Source organism: Botryllus schlosseri, chromosome 6 (genome assembly GCF_051294905.1).
Source record: "Botryllus schlosseri isolate E-star chromosome 6, Bs_hap1, whole genome shotgun sequence".
Classification (NCBI taxonomy): domain Eukaryota; kingdom Metazoa; phylum Chordata; class Ascidiacea; order Stolidobranchia; family Styelidae; genus Botryllus; species Botryllus schlosseri.
In genome coordinates this window covers 29,374,963-29,398,126 of record NC_137241.1, presented here as the reverse complement: position 1 = coordinate 29,398,126, position 23,164 = coordinate 29,374,963, and the positions used below count along the sequence as shown (strand labels likewise).

The following is a 23,164-nucleotide window of genomic DNA, read 5'->3' as shown; positions in this document are numbered from 1 at the left end:
CATAGTTTTGACTCGAGTCAAGTCGAGTCATATTCAACTCACCACCGAGTCAAGTCCGAGTCCAAGTCACCGAACAGCGGGCCAAGTCCGAGTCATGGTATTATCATCATCATTGGTTTATTAGCAATGATGGTATTATGACTCGAGTCCAAGTCAATGTGTTGACTGCTGCTCAGTTCCCAGTTACAATCTTGTTAAACCTACTTTTTATAACTCTGTTTAGTGATATTCAATGGTTCGCATTTATAATATACTAGTTTTCCTCAAGTTACGCACTTGCTGATCGCATTTCCGAGCACTAGTATCAATTGACGAAATCCCAATAGGATGGTTATACTCAACTATTCTTCGAAATTACGATGAAATATCGGTCTTGGACGTCTGTGTCTCGAGTCATATGACTTGGTTCGAGTCATGCGCAATGACTCGAGTCCAAGTCGAGTCAATCCACAGTTTGACCCGAGTCGAGTCATTTCCGTATTTTGAGAAAATCATGACTCGACTCGAGTGAGACTCGAGTCACGATTTTCTGATGACTCGAGTCTCACTCGAGTTGAGTCATGATTCGAGTCATTACAACCCTGACTAAAATGATACACACACTGAACTCCGGCTAGTCCCTAGCCTATTAGTTGTCATATTGTCAGACATTAACCTGTAAACTCAACACCAGACTGCATTTAATACTTCAGTATCAGATTATATTACAGAAACAAGAAATGTAACAGCAAATCGAGTGCCACAAGACCCCATCCTCATGACTGTCACAAGCACAAAATTTGTTATATTCAAGGAAACCGGATGGCCTACAAATGAATAATTTGTGCCGTTAACTCTTGAAAAGAGGCACTCGAAAAGTCTCCGAGTTCAATAAATATTCTTTTACAATGGATGTTGTATTGAAAGCTATATTCAAGTTCTATACCACTGCTATTTATATAAATAATTATACTAACAAATCAATTAATAAAGTGCATAGTTACACAGATCACTAACAGAATGTAGCCTTTATCTACATTACATGGTTGGGATGCGGATTGACAGTAGACCTGGAAACAACGATCAAGATTCAGTGTAACTGGGTCTCATTTTCGGAATTGCTCCTCATTTTGTTAAAATTTTTACCAAATCAATACACCACAGTATTGTGATATATCGAAAAGATAGGAGGGTGCCGAAACAACTTGGAGTAGTCTTTTAATCAGACACCACCTTGGCCTACACCTACAGCATGTAAATAAGAGTCCTGCACACTCAACGCTTAATGCTCATGCATAATCTTGAATCGGTTACAAATTTTGTAAATTTTCAGCCCAGTTCTTTGATATTAAAACTGCGTTATGGAATAGATATAATAGAGGAATAAAAGAAGATTACAGAACCGATTTCTTGTTCATTTCCATATCAAACAACTCAACTTCTGACTGACATACAATTAAGAAGCCTCTTTTTATATGAAACTTGTAAATATTCGGATCACACTCATCTTCCCAGACCAAAGTTTCCACTTCTTCACCGAGCAAAACTTCATTCATGTACAAAAATGACACCCTCCAAAAGTTTCGTTTTAACAACGAGCCTTTCGTACCAAATTTACAGTCATCAAATGCGTCCCCCAAACAATCGTAGCACAACAGAAGGTACGCTGTATTATTTGCATGATTATTCTGGTCAATTTGCTGAACATTGATAGTCGATTTCCTTCTATATATGAGACTTTCGTCTCCGGGCGAGTGAAAAATTTCGCGGCATTTTGGCGGAATAGCTTCATCAATTTTTACGAGACTTTCACATCTAGCGATAGAAAAATGATTCCTTACATTGTCTGAAAAGGGTGTGGGGCGTCTACTTATAAGGTCCACATTGACATCAGCAATTGTAGAAATGAATAACGTCTCTTTTGACCTGTCTGCCACGAAGTTCGTATAATTGCGACGTTTTCCCAGTCGGTAGGAAGTAGAAAAGAACTCTGATTTTTCTGTTTAGAAAATCAATAACAAACTCCGTACAATGCGACTGAGTGTTTCTGCAGTAGAATTCTGGCAATATTTCAAGTTGTTGCCATTTCATAAATAATGCAGTGTCCAGATTTTCTCCTGAATTTTCAACGATTCTTCTCAATTGGACTTCGCCGACTAATGCCACGGCTTCGCATAACTTCATGACTGAAAACGGTGAAATCTGACCTGAAACAGAACTATGCGAGATGATATTGCAAGTCTGGCTTTTATTTCCAATTATTCATTCAAAATTATTCTACTGGCAATAAATACAATTTGGTTCATAATGCGTGCCAAAATTACACAAATAATCACATAAATTCGCAAAGCAAGCAAACACGTCTGAATAAAGGTAAACACCAATACAGAGTCGTAATGACTTGAGTCGCAATTTTTGGGTGACTCTACTAGAGTAAAATTTTTTAGGTGACTCGACATTAGTCTGATTGGGTATTGACTCGACGTGTACTAGAGTCATTACAAAGTAGCAATGTTAATTCACACTCAAGTCAGGGTTCTAACAAAGTCACAAGGCTCCGAGTCACAAGTCAATCTCACTTTTATAGTTTTGACTCAAGTCAAGTTGAGTCATTTTCAATTCAACCCCGAGTCAAGTCGAGTCATTTTCAATTATGACATGAGTCTGAGTCCAAGTCATTGTGTTGACTGCTCAGTTTCCAGTTAAAGTCTAGTTCAACCCACTCTGTTTGGTGATATCGAATGGTTAACATATACTAATTTTCCTCACTTTTAGCAGTTTCTGGTCGCATTTTCAAGTACCAATATCAATAGACAAAATCCCAATCGTGTGGTTACTTTACTATTCTTCGAAATTACAATGCAATTTCGGTCTTGGCCATCTGAGTATCAAGTCATATGACTTGGTTCGAGTCGTGTGCAATGACCCGAGTCCAAGTCGAGTCAATTCACAGATTGACTCGAGTCGAGTCATTTCCTGTATTTTGAGAAAATTACTCGAGTCAAGTTGAGTCAGTAGAAAATCGTGACTCGATTCGAGTCAGTACAACCCGGACTGAAGTGCACTTAGGGATTTACTAGTACGTAAAATGGTAAGGTAAGTATTCTATGCCTAGTTATGGCTAAATTGGTGAATTGAGAATGACTCGACTTGACTCGAATCAAAACTATCAAGTAAGATGACTCATGACTCGAATCTTGTGACTTTGTTGCAACCCTGCGCTAATTGCATGTGATGTGACATCGATATGCCAGCTTGGTCGTCAACTATACATAGTACAATATGTACATGTACTTACTTCCTCCAGTGATAGTGCCATAATCCAAGTGTTGCGTCACAACCTCACAGTGCACATTTCCGATCTTCACTTCCATTATATAACTGCTTAATAGAGTGAGACAAACAAAAATATAAACATAAATGTGCATTAGCAAAGTAAAATATGGCAAGATAAGGTGAAATGTTAATATCAAAATATATAGAATGTCACAAGTTTGCAATACAATTAGACAGGTCTGGGTCAAAAGGTATTTGCGATACCGTGTCCACGCAGCGAGATAATTCAGACCTAATAACAACATTGGCAATCTCTTGAAATAAAGGTAAAAGGCATGAGATGGTGCAAGCTGACCAAAACACATATGGCCCTGACATCATCTGCTCAAAATATTATAGTATTAGCCTATATAAAATATTACAGGGTTGTAATCAAGTCAAAAGCTTCCGAGTCATAAGTTGATCTTACTTTTATAGTTTTGACTCGAGTCAAACTGAGTCTTCAAAAATTCGTGATTCGAGTCATTACAACCAGGGTTGTAATGACTCAACTTGTGTCGCGATTTTTCGGTGACTCGACTCGAGTCAATTTGTGTATTGACTCGACTTGTACTCGAGTCATAGCGCATGAGACTGAGACTGAGACAGGCATTTCATTGTAATTTTGAAGAATATTATCATTATTTCGTCTATCAACATTGGTACTTGAAAATGCTACCAGTAACCGTTGAAAGTGAGGAAAATTAGCATATTATGAATGCGAAACATTCGACATCACCGAGCATAGTTGCAAAAAGTGGGTTTCACATGACATTAAATCGGAACTGAACAGTCAGCACAATGACTTGGACTCGAGTCAAAAACTATGACTCGGACTCGACCCTCTACTACGTGACTCGGACTTGACTCGGTGGTGAATTGAAGATGACTCGACTTGACTCGAGTCAAAACTACAAAAGTGCGATTCACTTGTGACTCTGAACCTTGTGACTTGGTTACAACCAATGTTCCCTCTAAGCACGCACGTGCGCAAATGCGCAGTGCTGACAGGGTCTGTGCACACAGAAAATCTAAGTTGCGCACAATAAATCCGAAGTGATGACCTTTTTTTAGTCGTTACGTACTGTTGTCCAAGGGTCTGCGCAGTGAGTTGGTGAGCGTGCGCAGACTCATCAAAAATTAGGGGGAACATTGGTTACAACCCTGATTACCATCGTGAAATATTATAATCATTTGAAAACATTTTATACAAAATATTATTCACAACATGTTTAATACATCTTTGTCGAAAGGAACTTCAGAATTCAATTAAAATAGCATAATCTCGGCCTGACATACAAGTTCGTCATTATGTCTTAGATGAAACTTGAAAATACGTAAATTCGATTCGTCTTGGGCTACAGTAGTCAGCACCTCGTCACCAAGCCTACATTCTTTTAGATACAGGAGAGACATCAGCTCGATAGCATGTGGAAATGTTGCATCTAGAGCTGGGAGCTTGCCCTTGAGAACAGCTTCGGCAAAACAGTCGAATACAAAGTCCATATAATTCCCTTGGTTGAGGTGCCCGTTATAGTCAATTTGCCGTACATTGACGACACTCAACTTTCTATGGATAATATTTTGAGGAAGATCAGTAACGGCGATACAACGCTTTTCGATTTCAATCTCAATTTCAGGTCCTTTGCTGCAATTTTCGTGACTGAACAGCTGCTTCATGTTTTCGCTATAAGGAGCTGACTTTCGGGTGCTGGTATTGACATTCACTGCAAGGACCCTTGCTGAAAGCAAAACATCGTTTGTTTTTGTGTCTTGAACTACGTTGTAAAATTCTAGGGATGTATTTCGGATAGGCTGGGGAAAACTCGAAACTTTGATTTCCCGATTTACAAAGTCAATTATAGCGGGCGGCGATAGGTCCGGTGTTCCTTGGTAAAGACCTTGATAACATTGAAGCTGTTTCCATTTAACAAATACACGACACTCTGCACTCGCAGAATGTGAAACCTGGTCCGTCAGCGATTTAGTTGTAAGATATCCGAATTCGGAGATTCTTAGTAGTGAAGCCGGATTGAGAGAAACTGAAAATAGAACAAAAACTGTATTAAAGAACATGAAAAAATGAAATTCGAACCCTATAGTAGGCATTTGAAAGAACTATAGTTAGCTATCATTATTATACATTGCTGCATAAACACAAACATATTCATTGAATAATATATTCTAAAAGGTTCTCGGAGGTACTTAACCTCAATATAGTCTGCAATTTAAATATATAATCAATAACATATTCATATTGAATCAAACTAAGATATTATCGGCTGACACTCGCCAAGAATAATCGTAAGCAACTAGCAGAGAATTGGAAAGAATAATTTATATCCACAGAAAATATTACCTACGCCTCCCTACGTCATGATGCTGGAAATATCAAAGTGCTTCATGATTGTCGTGCTTGTTATTTTATTGTTCGTGATATCCATCTTGCCACGGCTGATAGCATGTTGTAAGAATGATTTTAAGACACTTGAAGACCTAGTATTTCTAAAAACTAGCATCTGCAAACAAAAATTATTCATAATCACAATGTTTCATCATTTAGAATGAATGAATGCCGAATAAATGCTAAAATATCTAATTAAACACAATGCCTTATAAACTATCAACTGCTTTTTACAACTTTGCTCAGTGATATCAAATGCTTCGCATTCAAAATATACTAATTCTCCTCATTTTTAACAGTTTCTGGACACATTTTCAAGTACCACTACTAACAGACGAAATTCCAATAGTGTGCTAACTTAACTATTCATCGAAATTACAATGAAATTTCGGCCTTGGCCGTCTGAGTCTCGAGTCATATAACTCCGTCTTACTCGAGTACAAGTCGAGTCAAAACACAGATTGACTCAAGTCGAGTCGAGTCATTTCCCGTATTTTCAAAAAAGGAATTGAGTGAGGTCCAGTCACCAAAAAATCAAGAGTCGAGTCATTCCAACCATGGATCGTGGTCCAGTAATCTTAAGCGCTGACTAGTATGGAATGGGTCACCAACCTTGAGCATACAAAGAGTAGGAGAATAAAATACCAATGAAATATCAACAAAATTGACTAATACAATGAAATTTCAGCTTGGCATATTAAATCATTGTCACTGTCACGTCTTACATGAAATTTAAACAACATCGAATCAGGATCATCAGTCCAGACAGTTGTGTTAAGTTCATCACCAAATTTGCTCTCTCTCACATAGAGAACGGAAATAGTCTTAATTCTACGTTCAAAAACTGACGAGATCCCATGAACAACTCCCTTCATCATCGCTTCCGCCAGACAATCAAACACAAAATCCACATAATGTCCTTGATTGAGATGTCCTTGAAAATCAATTTGACGAGCACTGACTGTGTCATATTTCATGTACAATGTGTTTTGAGGACACTCGGTAACTGAACGGCAATGTTTTTCGACTTGATCGTGAATTTCTGGTCCTTTATCGCACGTTGTATCATTAAACAACTCTTTACAATGATCCGCGTATGGTGCCGGTTTTAGCGTCGACATGTTCCCATTCACAAAAAGGTCTCTTTGAGATATCAACACACTTTTCGTAGTATTGTCTATCATAACGATGAAGAATTCTTGAGACTTGTTCTTGATCGGTTGAGGATAATTTGAAATTTCAATTTCTTGATTTACAAAGTCCACTACCGATGCAGGCTCTGTGTCTGAGGTTTTGTTGTAGAGGGCCGGATGAAACTGAATTTGCTTCCATTTCATGAAGGGACTAAACAATACGCCTCCATGTTCGTAGCAGAGCTGACGGTGATCGATTCTCTTGGCCAATATGTGTGCTCAGATAACTTGAATATTGCTGTAGGATTGAGAATTACTAAAAACAATATAACATTTTTAAAAGGGTCAGATCATAATCCATATATTATTCATAGGCATGGTTAGTTTGATGCCAAATCCAGGCCCCTTAAAGGGGCACTGCACTCTAAAAATGATGTGGTCTCAAATTGAAGGGCAAAACGAAAGAAAAATTTTGGCCACAGCCGTTTTCTTTAGAACGCCACCGTAATGGAGCTGTAATGTATTGAAATTTCCAGAGTTGCAGCACGCTCCAGCACTCACGCAGAGATCGAGCTTTATATAGTTGTCACTTGTCAGCCGATGTTATGAAGGAAATATGTCGTACACGCCAAGGTGGTTTGGATACCGCGTTCAACGGAAGATGTCCAGTCATGAGATTTATGTCAAAATCGGGCCTAGTGTATTCTATTTCCTTCATAACATCGGCTGACAACTATATAAAGTTCGACCTCTGCGTGACTGCCGGAGCGTGCTGCAACTCTGGAAATTTCAATACATTACAGCTCTATTACGGTGGCGTTCTGAAGAAAACGGCTGCGGCCAAAATTTTTCTTTCGTTTTGCCCTTCAATTTGAGACCACAGCATTTTTAGAGTGCAGTGCCCCTTTAATACTAGGGCCCTTTATTTTGATGTGACAAAATTTGGTCAAAATTGTTTACTAAGTCATAATTTTTTTGAACACTGCAAGCGTTTGTATCGTAGATTTTGCACTGTTGGTAAACTTATCATTTGATATTTAACAGCTAGTAGCCTACTTTATAGGCCTACCGTGGTAGACAGTCCACTGTATGCTCATTGTGAATCATTAACGGTCCAATAAAACAGACAGGTTGACATGGTGTTATGGTCAACGTACCGAAATATCCTAACTGAAGCAAAACTGCTTGGGCATTGCATGATTCTTATATCGAGAAGTGCATGATGAAAAATTGTTCATATAAAAATTTGACAGTTTCTAAGCCAAAAACGTGTTCGTAAGGACAGACAGTTCCCACCAGAAATGAAGATAAGAAGTACAATTTTAACATTATGTGCGAAACGCACTTAATTTGCATACGTTTTTCAGGTAGAACAAATCACCTACCTATCTATGACTTCTTAGTGATAATGTGACAAAATTGGGCGGAGAATATGATGGAAAATATTCGAATAATGTCGTCCTACATGAAATCTTACCCTAGTCGGTATTCCAGTGACATATTGTGTGCGCAGGGATTTTACTCATACGTCACACCCAATGGTGCTCATTAAGAAAGTACTTCTACTTCTATTTCAAGTAGATTTTGCTTATTTGCAATACTTCCTGAAGTGGTTATGGTTTAGACTACTTCTACTCGGCAGTTTCAATACTTGTTTTTACTTGAGACTTAACTAAGGCTACCTTGACCTCCAGTGATCATCATGATTATATTAACATTTTTATCAAATCAATATGCCACAAGATTGCGATATAATAAAATGATAGGAGAGTGCCGAAACGACTTCGAGTAGTCTTTTCATCAGGCACCCACCGTGGAGTGAAAAAAAATTTTGAATTTCGAAAAGTGCCATTGACATTTGGTCCCAAATCTGAAATAAATTACTTCTATCATGATTTCAGGTTCTTGCACCCTCTAGTGGCCATGCAAATTCACCAAACGAGCCGAAAATAGCTAATTTTGCCATATCTAGATTACCGCTTATGCTAGAAAGTCAGTTTCGGTCTTAAAATCTTCGGAAGCAACATGTTTCTATCTCACTTCCATAGAACTTTGTCTTGAAAATGTACAGAAAAAAAGTTACAAGCAAATTATTGATTTTTTAAGTAATAGTCAATGTTAGAAAGCTGCATGTTAAAGCAATCTCTCGATATCGATTCAACCATCAATAGACTTGAACCGATAGACTTCTCACCACCTGGGCCTACAGCATGTAAATAAGATGCATGCACACGGAAATGAATGCAGTTATGCCCAAATGTCATAAAAATTCAGATAGGTCCAAGTTTCCTTTGTCTCATTTCATTGGTTGTCCTTAACGCAAGAGATCATTAACGATCGTCAATATAACCAAAAATTTAGATTACTGCAAAAAGCTATGTCTGATTACATTTTGAAATTAGGCATACTCAATGGCAGAGACCGGACTTGTACAAACTACACTAGTTAGTTGACTGTCAACTGACTGTAGTGGAATTACTATGCGTTCGCCAATTACTTGTGCTCGTTGATAGTTTCCCTATGTTCCTACCTTCGTTAATAATGCATGTGTCGTAGTTGTTCTGTTAAGGTTTTTGTCTTGAATAAACGTGGTCGTAACTTGTACTGCATCGGCTTATCCTTCTTCGGTATATGATCAAGAAATAGTTTAGAGGAACACAAGACTAACTACCGATTTTGAGTAATTTGAGTTCAAATTCTAGCTGTTTGTTTTGAAAAGCGAGTGGTTTTATCTCTAGTTCTAGTTGTGAATTTTGAAAATCAAGTAGTTTGTAAAAGTCTGTCAGAGACAAATGTATTGGGAAAATAAACAGTATAACTTGCAGGTGTAGTCTTGCACCACTTGGCCTATAACAGAATATACAGCCGAAGGTCAAAGCAACCTGACCTAACAAGTTACCTTCATTTCCGCCCGCAAGCACATTGGCAATATCAAGATGTTTGAGCAGAGCAACACCAGTAGTGCCACAATGTTTGAAATCGACTTTCAATCGACACGGGGCCACTCCACGGAACGATTTACTCGTTCTTAAAAACCTATTCAAGAGATATTTGTTCATCTGCGAAATCAAAAAAATAGGAAGATTCTTAAATATCTTTCCAATAAAGTACAGCGTATCATCAAAGTTCAAAAGAAATCTTGTCATTCAATTATAACAACTGCATAATACGTACAGTGGCCATGCATGCATATCTAACACAATCGCGTCGCAGAAGGGATTCGTCATTTCAGTGAAATAAGATTAAGATTTTGCAAAAGGATTACAAACGCATCGTTAAAGATTTTACTGAATGTTGTGTTGTATCATCCTCGAATATGCCCAATTTCGGTGGGCTTTAATTTTGATGACACTCGCCCCAATGTAGCCGACCAGGTCTATGTAAACGTGAACTCGGAATGCCCGATAGAGGCCGAATACAAATTTTAATACGAATCCCGATCACTGATCAGGGACCATTTTAGCAGCAGAACTTCACTCCAATTAAACATCTATTCTGTAAGGCCTAGTTGACTATCTACTAAATAATCGATGATGTAAGTTTGGGTTGTAATGACTCGACTTGGTAGCGATTTTTTGGTGACTCGACTTGACTTAAGTCATTTTTTCAAATGCGTAAATGACTCGATTCGAGTCAGTTTTTGTATTGACTCTAACCAAGTCATATGACACAGATTGACTCAAGTCGAGTAGAGTCATTTTCCGTATAGCAAGTCGCGAGTTGAGTCATTCCAACCATGGATCGTGGTCCAGTAATCTTAAGCGCTGACTAGTATGGAATGCGTCACCAAACTTGAGCATACAAAGAGTAGAATAAAATACCAATGAAATATCAACAAAATTGATTAATACAATGAAATTTCGGCTTGGCATATTAAATCACTGTCACGTCTTACATGAAATTTAAACAACATCGAGTCAGAATCATCCATCCACACAGTCGTGTTAAGTTCATCACCAAATTTACTCTCTTTCACATAGAGAACGGAAATAGTTTTAATTCTACGCTCGAAAACTGACGAGATCCCATGAACAACTCCCTTCATCATCGCTTCCGCCAGACAATCAAACACAAAATCCACATAATGTCCTTGATTGAGATGTCCTTGAAAATCAATTTGACGTGCACTAACTTTATCATATTTCGTATACAATGTGTTCTGGGGACACTCGGCAACTGATTGGCAACGTTTTTCGACTTGATCGTGAATTTCTGGTCCTTTATTGCACGTTGTATCATTAAACAACTCTTTACAATGATCCGCATATGGTGCCGGTTTGAGCGTGGACATGTTTACATTTACAAATATGTCTCTTTGAGATATCAACACACTTTTCGTGGCGTTGTCTTTCATAACGATGAAGAATTCTTGAGACTTATTCTTGATCGGTTGAGGAAAATTTGTTATCTCAATTTCTTGATTTACAAAGTCAACGACGGAAGCAGGCTCCGTGTCTGAGGTTTTGTTGTAGAGCGCGGGATGGCACTGAATTTGCTTCCATTTCATGAACATATTAAACGACACGCCTCCATGTTCATAGAACAGCTGACGAGTGATCGATTCTCTTGGACAATATGTGTGTTCGGATAACTTGAATATTGCTGTAGGATCGAGAATTACTGAAAGACAATATTACATTTTCAAAAAGGTCAGATCCTAATCCATACTTTTCCCATGGGCACACGGCAGAGATGTAATGACTCGATTTTTCAGCGACTCGACTTGAGTCATTTTTTCAAATGCGTAATTCGTTTATTGACTTGACTTGTACTCGAGTCATTGTGCATGACTCAAACCAAGTCATATGACTGGACACTAGGACGGCCAAGACAGACATTTCATTGTAACTTCGAAGAATAGTGAAGTCACCGCATGATTGGTATTTCGTCTATCAGTCCTCATACTTGGAAAATAGGGCCAGAAACTGTTGAAACTGAGGAAAATCACTATATTATTAATGTGAGCAATTCTATATCACACGGACAGAGTTGAAAAAAAGTGGGTTGAACCGAAGCGGTCAACCTCCAATTCATGCGTGTTTCTCTATATATAAACCAAATTTCATATTTTTGAATTCTCCATTCTCTTCCATGCCACCAAACAATCTGTTGGGGTTGCTAGCATACCGGTTGGATTTTGTGATATGACGATAAGGGGGAGGGGGGGGGGCACGAAATTTTTCACTACCATAAAGGGGGGGCGTCTCTAAAAAAAGTTGAGAACCACCGCTCTACTCACTGACTTGGGCTCGGACTTGACTCGGTGTTGAATTGACTCGAGTCAAAATTGTAAAAGTGAGATTGAATTGTGACTCGGGACCTCATGACCCTGGCACACGGTTCGGTTAATTTGATGCCAAATATAGGTCTTTTATGATGTCACTATGACTTTTTGATAATAGTGACGTAGCCATGATACAAAATAGGGGCTGGAGCAAATGATGGAAAATATTTTAATAATGTCGCACAATGGCGAATCCTACATAAAAGCTAACCCTAGCCGGTACTTCAGCAACATAGCATGTGTGCAGGGATTTTACCCATACGTCCTAACTAGAGCTGGCTAGTGAATAAGTAATTCTACTTGAAGTAGATAAGTAGCCTACTTTCTCAAGTGATTACACGGTTTGGACTAGTGTTTCATAAACATTTTTTACACAACGCCCCTGTGCCGCAAACCAGGTATTGAACGACCCCCTAAGCGCCTCGTACTCACGAATAAAAAAAGTTGTTTGGTTCATCGCACAGTGGGGTTGTTCAAAAATAACTCTTTTATTGATTCCTAGGGATTCACTGATTAAATTATTCGGTTGCCAAAAAACGCTGCACACCAAATTTGGCTCGATTCCAATTGGTTGATGTGAACGCGAACGAGATTGAAAATTTTGAATTTGATGAAGGTGTCGAGTTGTCTACAAAAACGATGCAAAACAAATTTGACGCAATTCCAACCCATAGATAAGAAGTTATTTGCGTTTTTCATTCATAATTCTGGGATTGCCCACCGTCCAGGCTATTTTTCCGGCCCTATTTTCCAAGTATCAGGACTGATAGACAAAATTTTACGCATTTGAAAAAATGACTCGAATCACGATTTTTTGATGACTCAAGTCATTAAAACCCTGCTCTTAGCGACCCCAATTTGTAGCTAGGGCCCGTCAAGGTCGCCAACGCCCACTTTGGTAACCACTGGTTTAGACTACTTCTACTCGACAGTTTTAAGATTTCTAGTCAAAACTAAGCCTTGAATACTTAATTTTTCTTTGGAAATCATTGCTTCTGTCACTTGAGTAGAAATTTGCGGCGTTACTTCTACTTCTGTACTGACAATCACTACTTCAAGCACGTCCGTTTATGCCCAAATGTCATAATAATCAGACAGGTCCACATTTATCTGTCCAAGTTCACTGGTTTTCTTTCTAATCTAAGAGATCATTGATCGACAATGATACTAAATATGTCATTACTGTAAAAAAGCTGTGTTTGATTACAATTAGAAATTAGTCATGATAAATGTAAGTGACAACAGCACACATTGCAACTCTAATCTTACACCACTTGACCCATCACAGAAAATACATCCACCGCTCAAAATATTCATAACTCTGGCACAACAAGTTACCTTCATTCCCGCCTGAAAGGACATTGGCAATATCAAGATGCTTGAGCAGAGCAACACAAGTAGTTCCACGTTGTTCGTAATCAACTTTCAATCGACACTGGGCGACTCGATGGAATGATTGCCTCGCTCTTAAAAACTTACTCAACAGAATTTTGTTCATCTGTAAATTCACAAAGTGAGAACATTCTTAATGATCTTACCAAGAAAGTGCAGCGAATCATCAAAAGTTGAAATGAAATCTTGTCAATTACAACAACTGCATAATAGGCACAGTAGCCATGTGTGCATTACCTAACACAATGGCATGGCGAAAAGGATTCATCATTTCATTAAAACAAGGTTACTTTGCAAAGGATTACAAATGCATGGTTAAAGATCTTACTAGATGTTGTGTTGCATCTTCCTCTAACATGCCCAATTTCCGTGGGCTATAATTTTAATGACACATGCCCTCAATGCAGTCGACCGGGTTTCTCTAATCTTAACTCAAGCATATCCGATAAAGGCTGCATAGAACCATGGAGGTGTCAATAAGCACAACTCTTCGTAGGATGAGTGGGTATAGAAACTGCATTCAGTGGTCACTAAAATTGAAAAGCAATGACTGTTTTATCCATAAAATTGGTTAACTACCAGTGTCATGATAAGTCAACATACAAACACACAAAACGAGTGGTAAAACAGAAGAGCAGAGGTGGTCAAAGTAGTCAAGAAAGCTACTCAAGTAGAAGTAGTGACACAAAAATCTACTCAAGTACGAGTAGAAATACTTCTTTTATAAGCAACCTCAAACTACTTCAAGTAGATGTAGAATTGACTGACTTTAAATCTACTCCAAGTAAGTAACTAGTTTTGAAAACGGTCGTAATTCGTTTGCATGGACTGACAACATTGCAATAACTACGTTTATAAAAAATATGGTGGATCATAAAATTACTGTAGCTTTATTTTCGGAAAATAAAGGCATTACTACATTTGATTTTATACTTAAACATCTATGTTCTGCAGACAAAAGAACTGAAAGTAATTAAAACTCAAAGTATGATTCTCTTAATTGAAAGGGAAATACAAATACCTCGTTTAAAAAAATAAAGTTTCAAAGGTGGTCTGTTAAAACAGGTGTAACTTTCAAAAAAGCCAGACTCCATATTTCCAGATTGGCACACGTCACGGGATGCTAGATAACGATATGATAGGTAATTTCCAGATTGCGAAACGGTAGTTTCAAGCGTTATGGTGGTCCATATTTACTGTGATGAAATATTCGATACCTAAATTATATTCACCAATACTTTCGCAGAAACATATTTGTCAATCCATAACTACTGTGCGCGAAGTGCAACTAAAGTTCTGGGCTTTACTTGACTTTTATGAAAATTAAATGTTGCTACTCCGTGAAAACAGCCCCGAAATTCCTCAGTTTATCTTTCACATTGGAGGATTAAACTACTTCTACTTGACAAACTGAAAATAGCGAAAAGTAAGTAAGTAGATCACAAAATATTATGAAGTAGCAAAAATCAGATCTACTTGAGTAAGTACCAGAAGTAGAGGAAAACTACTTGAGTACTTCAAAAAAGTAGAAGTACTTCGTTACTGACCACCTCTGCAGAAGAGACATAGTTTGTGTCATACAGAGAGTTCAGGGCCATAATGCAAAAAGCCACAGGCGTGCACCATGCCTTTTTCCACAACATTTGACTCGGGAAACACGCAAAATTGGAAGTAGAGGGTGGTACTGGGTACAGTGATTTGAGTACGGTATGCGATTCAGAATGGTGTAGGCCTACTATTCATAGTGATTTGAGATGTTTACGAGTACCCGTACTGAAATTATGCATACTTTACGAGTAAGAATTATATTATCAATGAGAATTATAGTTTCCATGCAATTTCCCACTATGAAAGTTGAAACCTCGACTGATTGTATCAAAGCATCCAGAGCAAAAATATAGAAGTTAATAGAAACAACATTTCTCTGTCGTAGTGATTAACTTGCAGCATTCAAACCAAAATGAAAAAAAATACCAGATTGCCCATTTACCAAATTATCATTGATGTGGTATAACTTGCATCATTTTCTTTGCGACACATAAAATGTAGGTTACAACTCACATATTTGGGCTTCCAAACCAGTCATACTGTTATGACACCACAGTGAGCTGTAATCAAATACTCCACTTGATTCCTAATTCAATCACTCAGTTGAATACCATATTCTTATTGAAATGAACCCAAATATTTTCGGCTGACACTCCTCAGGGGTAACCGTCAACGACTTGTTGTATATCCACAATCGATTTTCACATATTCTACAGGCAAAAAAGTTATATGACGTCACCGGTATGAAATTTCGAATAATTTGCAAACATTTGTTTGATAATCGGGTTTGCGCGAAAAATTAACGGGACGACAGATTTCGTGTTGTCGGGAGAGGCTATTCACACTTTTATTTGTGTGCCTTGGAGTCAAACTTTATCAAAATACTCCGTTACTCCAACCCAGTCTGTACCTACAGAAAAATAGTTTGTGTACCATCTAAAAATAGCAAGTTGAGCATGAGCGCTCTCTTCGCCCCGATTATCCGAAATTTCATGTCGGTGACGTCATATTTTGTGATACGATTGCGGATATACAATGTTCTTTCCAATTCTCTACTAGTTGCTGACGATTAGGCCTACCCCTGACGAGAGTCAGCCGAAAATATTTCGATATGAATATGCTACTAAATTGTATATTAAAGTTCTGTATCTCAAACAAGTTCTTTGAATCGCTCAGGCACTTGATTTGTCGAAGCCCTATTGACAGAAACCTCTGCTCATGAATCATTGCGGTATGGTTCGCTCAAATCCACGTTCAAATGGTTCAACCATACTACATCCGACTATAAGTATTGTTAAACAATTAGAATTTCCAAAAATAACTGAACATAGCAGGGAGAGGAGAAAGATTACAGTTTCGTCAGTTGTAAATTTCACGTCTACCAAAATTTGTTGCCGTTAAATTGCTCGTATGTTCCATGACAAATATATTGCTTAAAAAGTACCAGCTCCTCAAAAGAATTCTCCTGCTGGCGTCTCCATATCTCTCCAATCATGAACTTTAGTATTTCCAAACATATCAAACATTCTTCCGTCATACAGTCCAAAAATCCCGCCAGTATGAACAAACAGTATTCGCTCCCCTTTGAACCGATTTGGATTACAATTGAGCTCCGATATCATCCCTTTAACTCCTTTACCGGTATACACAGGATCGCAGAATATTCCTGTGGTTGCCGCGATAGTTTTGTACAGGTTATGATCTTCTTCCGTAGACACCCCATAACCAGCACCTTTATATCCCTCTATGATATCCACTATGTCTTCAGATTGGACATTGCTTATGCCGAGCGATTGGATCATTTCGTTAATGTGGCCGTGAAAATATCTGGCATCATCACATACTGCAACTGCATGCACTTTAACCTTTTTACCTGCAGAATATGTGAAAATTGACCAGATGGATTTATTACACACAAATAGGTTACACGGGGCTACATGTCCAAGCTAGTATATTTTATTGGCAAAATAAGAACAATTTCTTACTTATTTTCTGAATGTAATTCATTAAAACTCGATGCAGTCGATGGCGTTCAAAAATGACTTTTTTTCTCAAATTCTATTGGCTACTTGATAAAATTGTTAGGTTACCTAATTTAAGCCTGCACACCAAATTTGGTTCAATTCCAACCAGTAGCCGCATTGCTACAGGAGAAAAAAGTTTTTTATTTATTATAGAAAAATATATATAAAAAAAATTCAAAATTCTATGTTCACCGAATGAAGTTGTTAGGGTGTATATAGAAACGATGTTCACCAAATTTGGCTCAATTCCAACCAGAATAAGCGGAGTTATTGGGGTCGAAAAATTTTGTATTTGAATAAAATAGTATTTACGGTGACCAATTCTTTAATTATTTATTGTAGGTGTGCTCACCGTAAATACTATTTTATTCAAATACAAAATTTTCAACGGCAATAACTCCGCTTCCGCTGGTTGGAATAGAGCCAAATTTGGTGAACATCGTTTCTATAGACATTCTAACAACTTCATGGGGTGAACAGAAAATTTTGAAATTTTTTTATTTCTTTTTCTATAATAAATAAAAAACTTTCTTCTCCTGTAGCAATGTGGCTACTGGTTGGAATTGAACCAAATTTGGTGGGCAGGCTTAAATTAGGTAACCTAACAATTTTATCAAGTAGCCAGTACAATTTGAGAAAAAAAGTATTTTTGAACACCCCTACTGTCCACCAAACACTTTAGGCCTACAGTTTTACGTCTCAATTGCATAATGCAAATGGACACTTTTCCATTCAATTGGATGAAAAAATCATTTAGAAATATATTTAGATTTAGAAATTTGGACCAAATGGTTGAAAAGTAGTCTAAACGTCGTTTAAGACCATCTACATGTGAGAGCTAGCAAGTCTTTCCAAATAATGCGTTATTTCGACAGTGCAATTTAGCAACATTTGACAGTGTAATGTAGGCTAGCAAATTATAAGTTTTTACTCTAAGAAACCAATCACGTTACGGACTTTATACTGACTTCGTATTAAAACGGCAACAGCAACCTTATTACTCTGCTGTCAAGCTTCTTACATGTCAGAACTACATTTTGAGTTGATTTTGATTTTTAAAGGTTTGCGCGTCAGGTTGAGAACCTCTTCATTAAAAGTCAACAATGGCTTTACATGTCTTTGCTATTAGTAAAATGCACTACGGTAATGACATTGTAGGATTTTAACATAATTTAACACACTGTTTAGAAGTCACCTTAGTATTCAATTCATATGAAATAGAATATTTTCCAAGTTCGATCAACAACAATCATCATTTACTCACCTGTAAGGTAATTTCCAATTGCCAAACCTGCGATGGTGCCCCCACTTCCACATACAACCACAACATCATCAAATCCATCTTGAACATTTTGTTCTATCAGCTCTTGCCACGCATTCAAATACCCAAAAAGTCCAAGAGAATTCGATCCGCCGACAGGCATCGCGTACGTTTTTTCCCCGGTTCGTTGAAATATCTCGTCTGCAAGAGTTTCCTGTCTAGGCTTCAGCTCCGTGTCATATTTCGCACGCTTATCGACAAGATAAACATTAGCGTCGCACATTTGCGACAAAAACAAATTGCCTGAACTGCTACCAATTTCGTTCGATTCAGATCTCAGCAGAAGATGACTTTTAATCCCAAGATGTGAAGCCGCTACAGCTGTTGCACGGCAATGGTTCGATTGTATACCTCCGCAAGTTATTACATGTTTATAACCATTTTGGAGAAGATGCCCAAATATAAATTCCAGCTTCCGCACTTTATTGCCACTAAGTGCGGATCCAGTCATATCATCCCTTTTTATGGAAAGCTGAATATTTCCAGTTATGTCCGGTAGAGTCCATTTGTGGATCGGAGTAGGAGTCATAGCCAGCGATACTTTTACAGACGGAACGTCAGTTAGACTTGACATCCACGCTGGTGGCGTGTATGACTGGACTTTTCCGTAAGTCGACATACTGTTGTGTTTTAAAAGTGTCACTGCAGATCCGAAAATTGATCGAATTAGTTTGCTCTTTACTCTGATGCTCGGAATCATCGATAAAAATTAATTGTCTATAACTTGCCCTGTGAAAAATAATGGTGATAAGCTAGGCTTACCATAATTTGAGATCTAACAGAGAGGACACTCTCTCCTTAACACAAATGTCGCAAAATATGAAGTATCATTCATTGATACAGGAAATTTTGAAATTTGACTGCTAAAATTGATGGGTTGACAAATTGTGAAAAAGGTTGACATTTGGGCATCCTAGTAGGACAGTTGAGATTTTTTGATAAAGGATTAGCCTACGCCCTACAAATCCTCATAAAGGACGCATGGTGACCCTAGATAATCAAGGCATAGCATTGTATGGTACAAAATTTTGGTATAGAATACGGTAATTTGCAGACTCGGACAACCAGATAATTCTAGCTGCTTAATAAGTGCGAAATTCAGGTTATCTAATTCTAATCAAATTTATTAAATGTTTCTGTGATTTAATTTAAATTCTAATCTGAGTTCCGCTTTACCTGAAAATGTGCAAAATGAAAAATATATAAACCCAAAAGGGTAGCTTATTCAATCGGCTACTTGTTTCACATCTCATTAGCATTCTTCACACACAGGCTATGTAAAAAGGTACGCCCGTACATATTCACAACAGAAGGTAAGTATGGAAATACATGTAGCCGTTCGGTCGTTATTGATAGCGGCTACATACAAAACAACCATTGACAAGCTCTTCACTCACGTTGTTCATACAATACTGATACAGTCGATTCGTGAAGTTGATAACGCATTGTTTCACTGTGCTGCCATTGTCGGATTGCTAGGTCAACAATCGGTAAGACAAATTAATTCGTGCCTCACCTTGCATTGATTCACTCATCATTGCATGGAACAAGGCTGAATTTCAAATTCCTTGGTGATTTTGACTTTTGAGGGGCTTCTGGTGGTCTGACATTAATAATATTTTGATTTTCGGAATCAGTGCGACAATAGCATCCAATAAATAAGTATGGTGAATTGCGATATCAAAGGTGATGCTTGGCTTGTCTTTGCGAGATAGTGTAATGGTTATGCGTCCGGCTTCTCGAGCGGTAGGTCGTGGGTTCGATCCCCGGCCGGGTCATACCAAAGACTCGAAAAATGGTATCCGCAGCTATCCTGCTAGGCGCTCAGCAGTCACGGATAGCATGGAGGAGAAAAAAAAACGGGGGCGCAGACTAGATGACCTCATGGGGCCGTATCGCAACTCCGTCGCCAAAGCATCTCGATGGTGCAGGCGAGAAAGAATATCATATCTCTCTCTCTCTCTCTCTCATATCTCCCTTCACCATGTATTTTTGAAATTTTTAATGTACGGTGTAACAATGGTAAAGAATTACATTCATGAACGTTGGTAAATAAAGTACCAATAAAAATTGAAGGTTTTCATGATTTTCCGAGACTTATATACAGATACAGACGACAGGTCATGAGGAATTCCTCAATCACTTGCCAATTGCCTCCCATCACTCCACGAGTCCACGTCGCTGGATACACAAGATTGTGATAGCATGGCATGATTTCTACCAATAATATTGCCTACATCTCACATTACAAAAGTTATAACGTTATATCAAAAATTTAAATCTTAATCCTGCGAATCGGGTTAAAACCGAAACGGAGAAAACAGAACTCCTGAACCAACCCCGTTGACCAAAAATTCCAGAAAGGCACAACCAAGCAGTGTTTACAATTACATTCAGCAATAAAAATCACTGATGTGTGCAAAACCGGGCTGCAAAACATAAGGATATCACTGCTGCAATACAGTACAGTGCTAAAAAAAAGATCATCCTGACATATATTTTTGCTTATAATGATACAACGTGTGTAGTGTATTGAGATTGCCGGATCGACTTATGACAATACACCGGATTCGTCTGTACCCAACCCACCCAGTGCTGTATATGGCTATTTAGAGTTGCTCTGCTACAACCTATAAAGGTCAATGACGGAACACTCCGTGACCGTATCGCATCTTCTGCCATTTTAGCGCAGAATTATGATATTAACTACCAGCTACCACGATGTATCATAAATATATATATGTGTGTTATGTATATTTAATTCCTCTCTTTTGTTTGCATTGATCGTTCTGTGTGCATAATGATGCTTTTGAATAAAGCCACAAAAGATTTCACAATCGTGATGTTTAGCACTTTCTTCTTCTTTTCCGCTTTTCAGCGTTTGATGGATCACCGGCGCACGATTTGCGAGCGTAATAAAAAGGATTTGCATCAAGCAAATAAATTATTCACGTTTCAATCCCGCGATCTTTGATTCAACATCCTGCACACTTTATATTTCCAATGTGACAGATCTATAAGTGATTTAATTTCCGTTTATGAAGTTTGAAAAAAAATCGTTATATATTTGCATGGAAGGGAGCAGGAGCATGATTTATGACAGCATATTATTTGTTGCGGTATTGATGATTTTTTACCTCCACAGGCTTATTTAGATGAATATCAACACGAACGATACTGAAAATATAAATTTTAGTTGTATATAGTAATATAAATATAATGTTAGCAAGCGACAGTAAACCTTGCTACATAATATCCTACAGCATACCCATCAATAATCATCTCCCGGTCCCGGCCATAAGGGCAATTATACTTGTCATCACTGACTGATTTTATACTACTTATATTGTTATACAATAATTATAATCTGAAAAGCTGCATGTGACAAAAGGTTCACATATGGTATACACATTGGCGACATTCAATGCAGTCCGAGTCCAGTGGACATATCATACTTTTGAAGCCCAAGTAAAACAGCTCGTAACAAAATTGCTCAGAAATTTTCAGCATATAAGAAAAATATCAAGTAAATAAAATCAATCTCAAGACTATAAAAATATTGATAACAAATGGGCATTGGAGAATAAATCCACTCAGTTGAATTGTGTTGTCGCTTGCCACACGAAATAAATGATGCCCGCATATGCTGGAGACCCCTGTGCTACACAATGTCTTGCTATCGTGAAGACTGGTACCATTGGATTGTTAAATTTTTGCCATAGATCTGCAACAAGATAATTGAGTCAAGTTGAATTGAACTGTTTTCCAGTAAAACAGCATAATTTTCAGTCAACAAAATGGCTGCAGTTGTGGAGTATCCTCCATCTGTTGAAGAAATACAAAATTTGAAAGAAATGATTGATCAGTCAACTGATCTGCCGTCGGAACAGACGAAGAAGAAAAAGAAAAAAAAGAAGGTTCCTGGTGAGTATAGTCAGAGTAGGCCGAATTACTCATTGTTGGTACTCAAGTCGCATCACCTATATAAAGCTCTTTTGAATTCTCTACTAGTTGCTGACGGTTACCCTATGGACGAGTGTCAGCTTAAAATAATCAGCTTAATTTCAATATGAATATAATATTCAATTGTATATCGAAGTTCAGTACCTAAAAGAATCTCTCAGAGACTTTATTTTCATCCACCCACCCAAAATTTATAACAGAGTGAAACGCCTTTCAGATCCGCAGGACAATGATGGGTCCAGGCTTGCCAGCCCCGAATCTGATATTGTGCAGCAAATGGACAACACGACGATTGAGGATGTAGAGGGTGAGCTGTTTTTTTGAGAATATTTGGGTAATAAGTAGTAGCCTACCAGGGGCGTAGACAGGGGGGTAGAATTGAAGAACGTTCTACCCCCTTCCAGGCTCGATTCTATCCCGAAAATCCCAAGTCTACGCTACTGTTGTAACAACATTTCTTCACGTTATCGCCTAATTTCAATTTGCTGCGCGCGACGCCGATTGCCAACGCTGATTACATGCCTTTTTCTTGTGGATCTCTCGTCTATGGAAGCGCGTCTATGCAAGCGTGAAAGGGGCATTGTTACATTTTTCTCTTGGCGAGGGTTAGCGATCAGCTTAATCCCTTTATTCTGAATGCAGTCGCCGAGCAATAATAACATTTGTCGCGTCGTTCACGCGTTGTTTTCTCATCAACAGTTCATTGTAAACGATAACGAACATTAATAACATGGAAATAACAACTTATAACTGAATGAAATCATGTTTTAAAGCAATCGCATCCGATTCTTGCTTTGCCGA

At 38.0% G+C, this 23,164-nt stretch overlaps 4 protein-coding genes across 7 annotated transcripts in view; 1 reads left to right on the top strand and 3 right to left on the bottom strand.

Annotated features, from left to right (window-relative positions):
- Positions 1 to 1,648: 1,648 nt before the first annotated feature.
- Positions 1,649 to 7,035, bottom strand: LOC145441841 (uncharacterized). The gene is made up of 3 exons (XM_080319792.1): positions 6,534 to 7,035; positions 3,278 to 5,336; positions 1,649 to 2,186 (listed from the first exon to the last, which is right to left on the bottom strand). Exons 1-2 carry the CDS (start codon positions 7,033 to 7,035, stop codon positions 4,564 to 4,566), a joined length of 1,275 nt encoding a protein of 424 aa, XP_080175918.1. The 3' UTR covers positions 1,649 to 2,186; positions 3,278 to 4,563.
- On the bottom strand, positions 5,813 to 13,786 carry LOC145440690 (uncharacterized). Of its 3 annotated transcripts, XM_080318420.1 has the most exons (4): positions 13,654 to 13,786; positions 13,454 to 13,589; positions 9,731 to 11,451; positions 5,813 to 7,147 (listed from the first exon to the last, which is right to left on the bottom strand). In XM_080318420.1, the coding sequence occupies exons 1-3, from the start codon at positions 13,672 to 13,674 to the stop codon at positions 10,676 to 10,678; spliced, it is 933 nt and encodes a 310-aa protein (XP_080174546.1). In that variant the 5' UTR covers positions 13,675 to 13,786; the 3' UTR covers positions 5,813 to 7,147; positions 9,731 to 10,675. The 3 variants fall into 3 exon arrangements, with proteins under 3 accessions (XP_080174546.1, XP_080174544.1, XP_080174543.1); XM_080318418.1 differs by lacking the exon at positions 13,654 to 13,786 and having other exon boundaries at positions 9,362 to 11,451; positions 13,454 to 13,613; XM_080318417.1 differs by lacking the exon at positions 13,654 to 13,786 and having other exon boundaries at positions 13,454 to 13,613.
- LOC145440676 (uncharacterized) lies at positions 13,604 to 19,174 on the bottom strand. The gene is made up of 2 exons (XM_080318403.1): positions 18,344 to 19,174; positions 13,604 to 16,928 (listed from the first exon to the last, which is right to left on the bottom strand). The coding sequence occupies exons 1-2, from the start codon at positions 19,098 to 19,100 to the stop codon at positions 16,507 to 16,509; spliced, it is 1,179 nt and encodes a 392-aa protein (XP_080174529.1). The 5' UTR covers positions 19,101 to 19,174; the 3' UTR covers positions 13,604 to 16,506.
- Positions 19,175 to 21,491: 2,317 nt separating this feature from the next.
- The window catches only part of LOC145440666 (methionine aminopeptidase 2-like), a 40,521-nt gene continuing 38,848 nt past the window's right edge, over positions 21,492 to 23,164 (top strand). The window contains exons 1-2 of one of the 2 annotated variants that reach the window (XM_080318380.1): positions 21,543 to 22,324; positions 22,581 to 22,670. In XM_080318380.1, the coding sequence (XP_080174506.1) occupies positions 22,198 to 22,324; positions 22,581 to 22,670 (217 nt within the window). In that variant the 5' untranslated portion in view covers positions 21,543 to 22,197. Of the gene's footprint in view, positions 22,325 to 22,580; positions 22,671 to 23,164 lie in introns of both variants that reach the window. The other variant, XM_080318381.1, reaches the window with a different exon arrangement.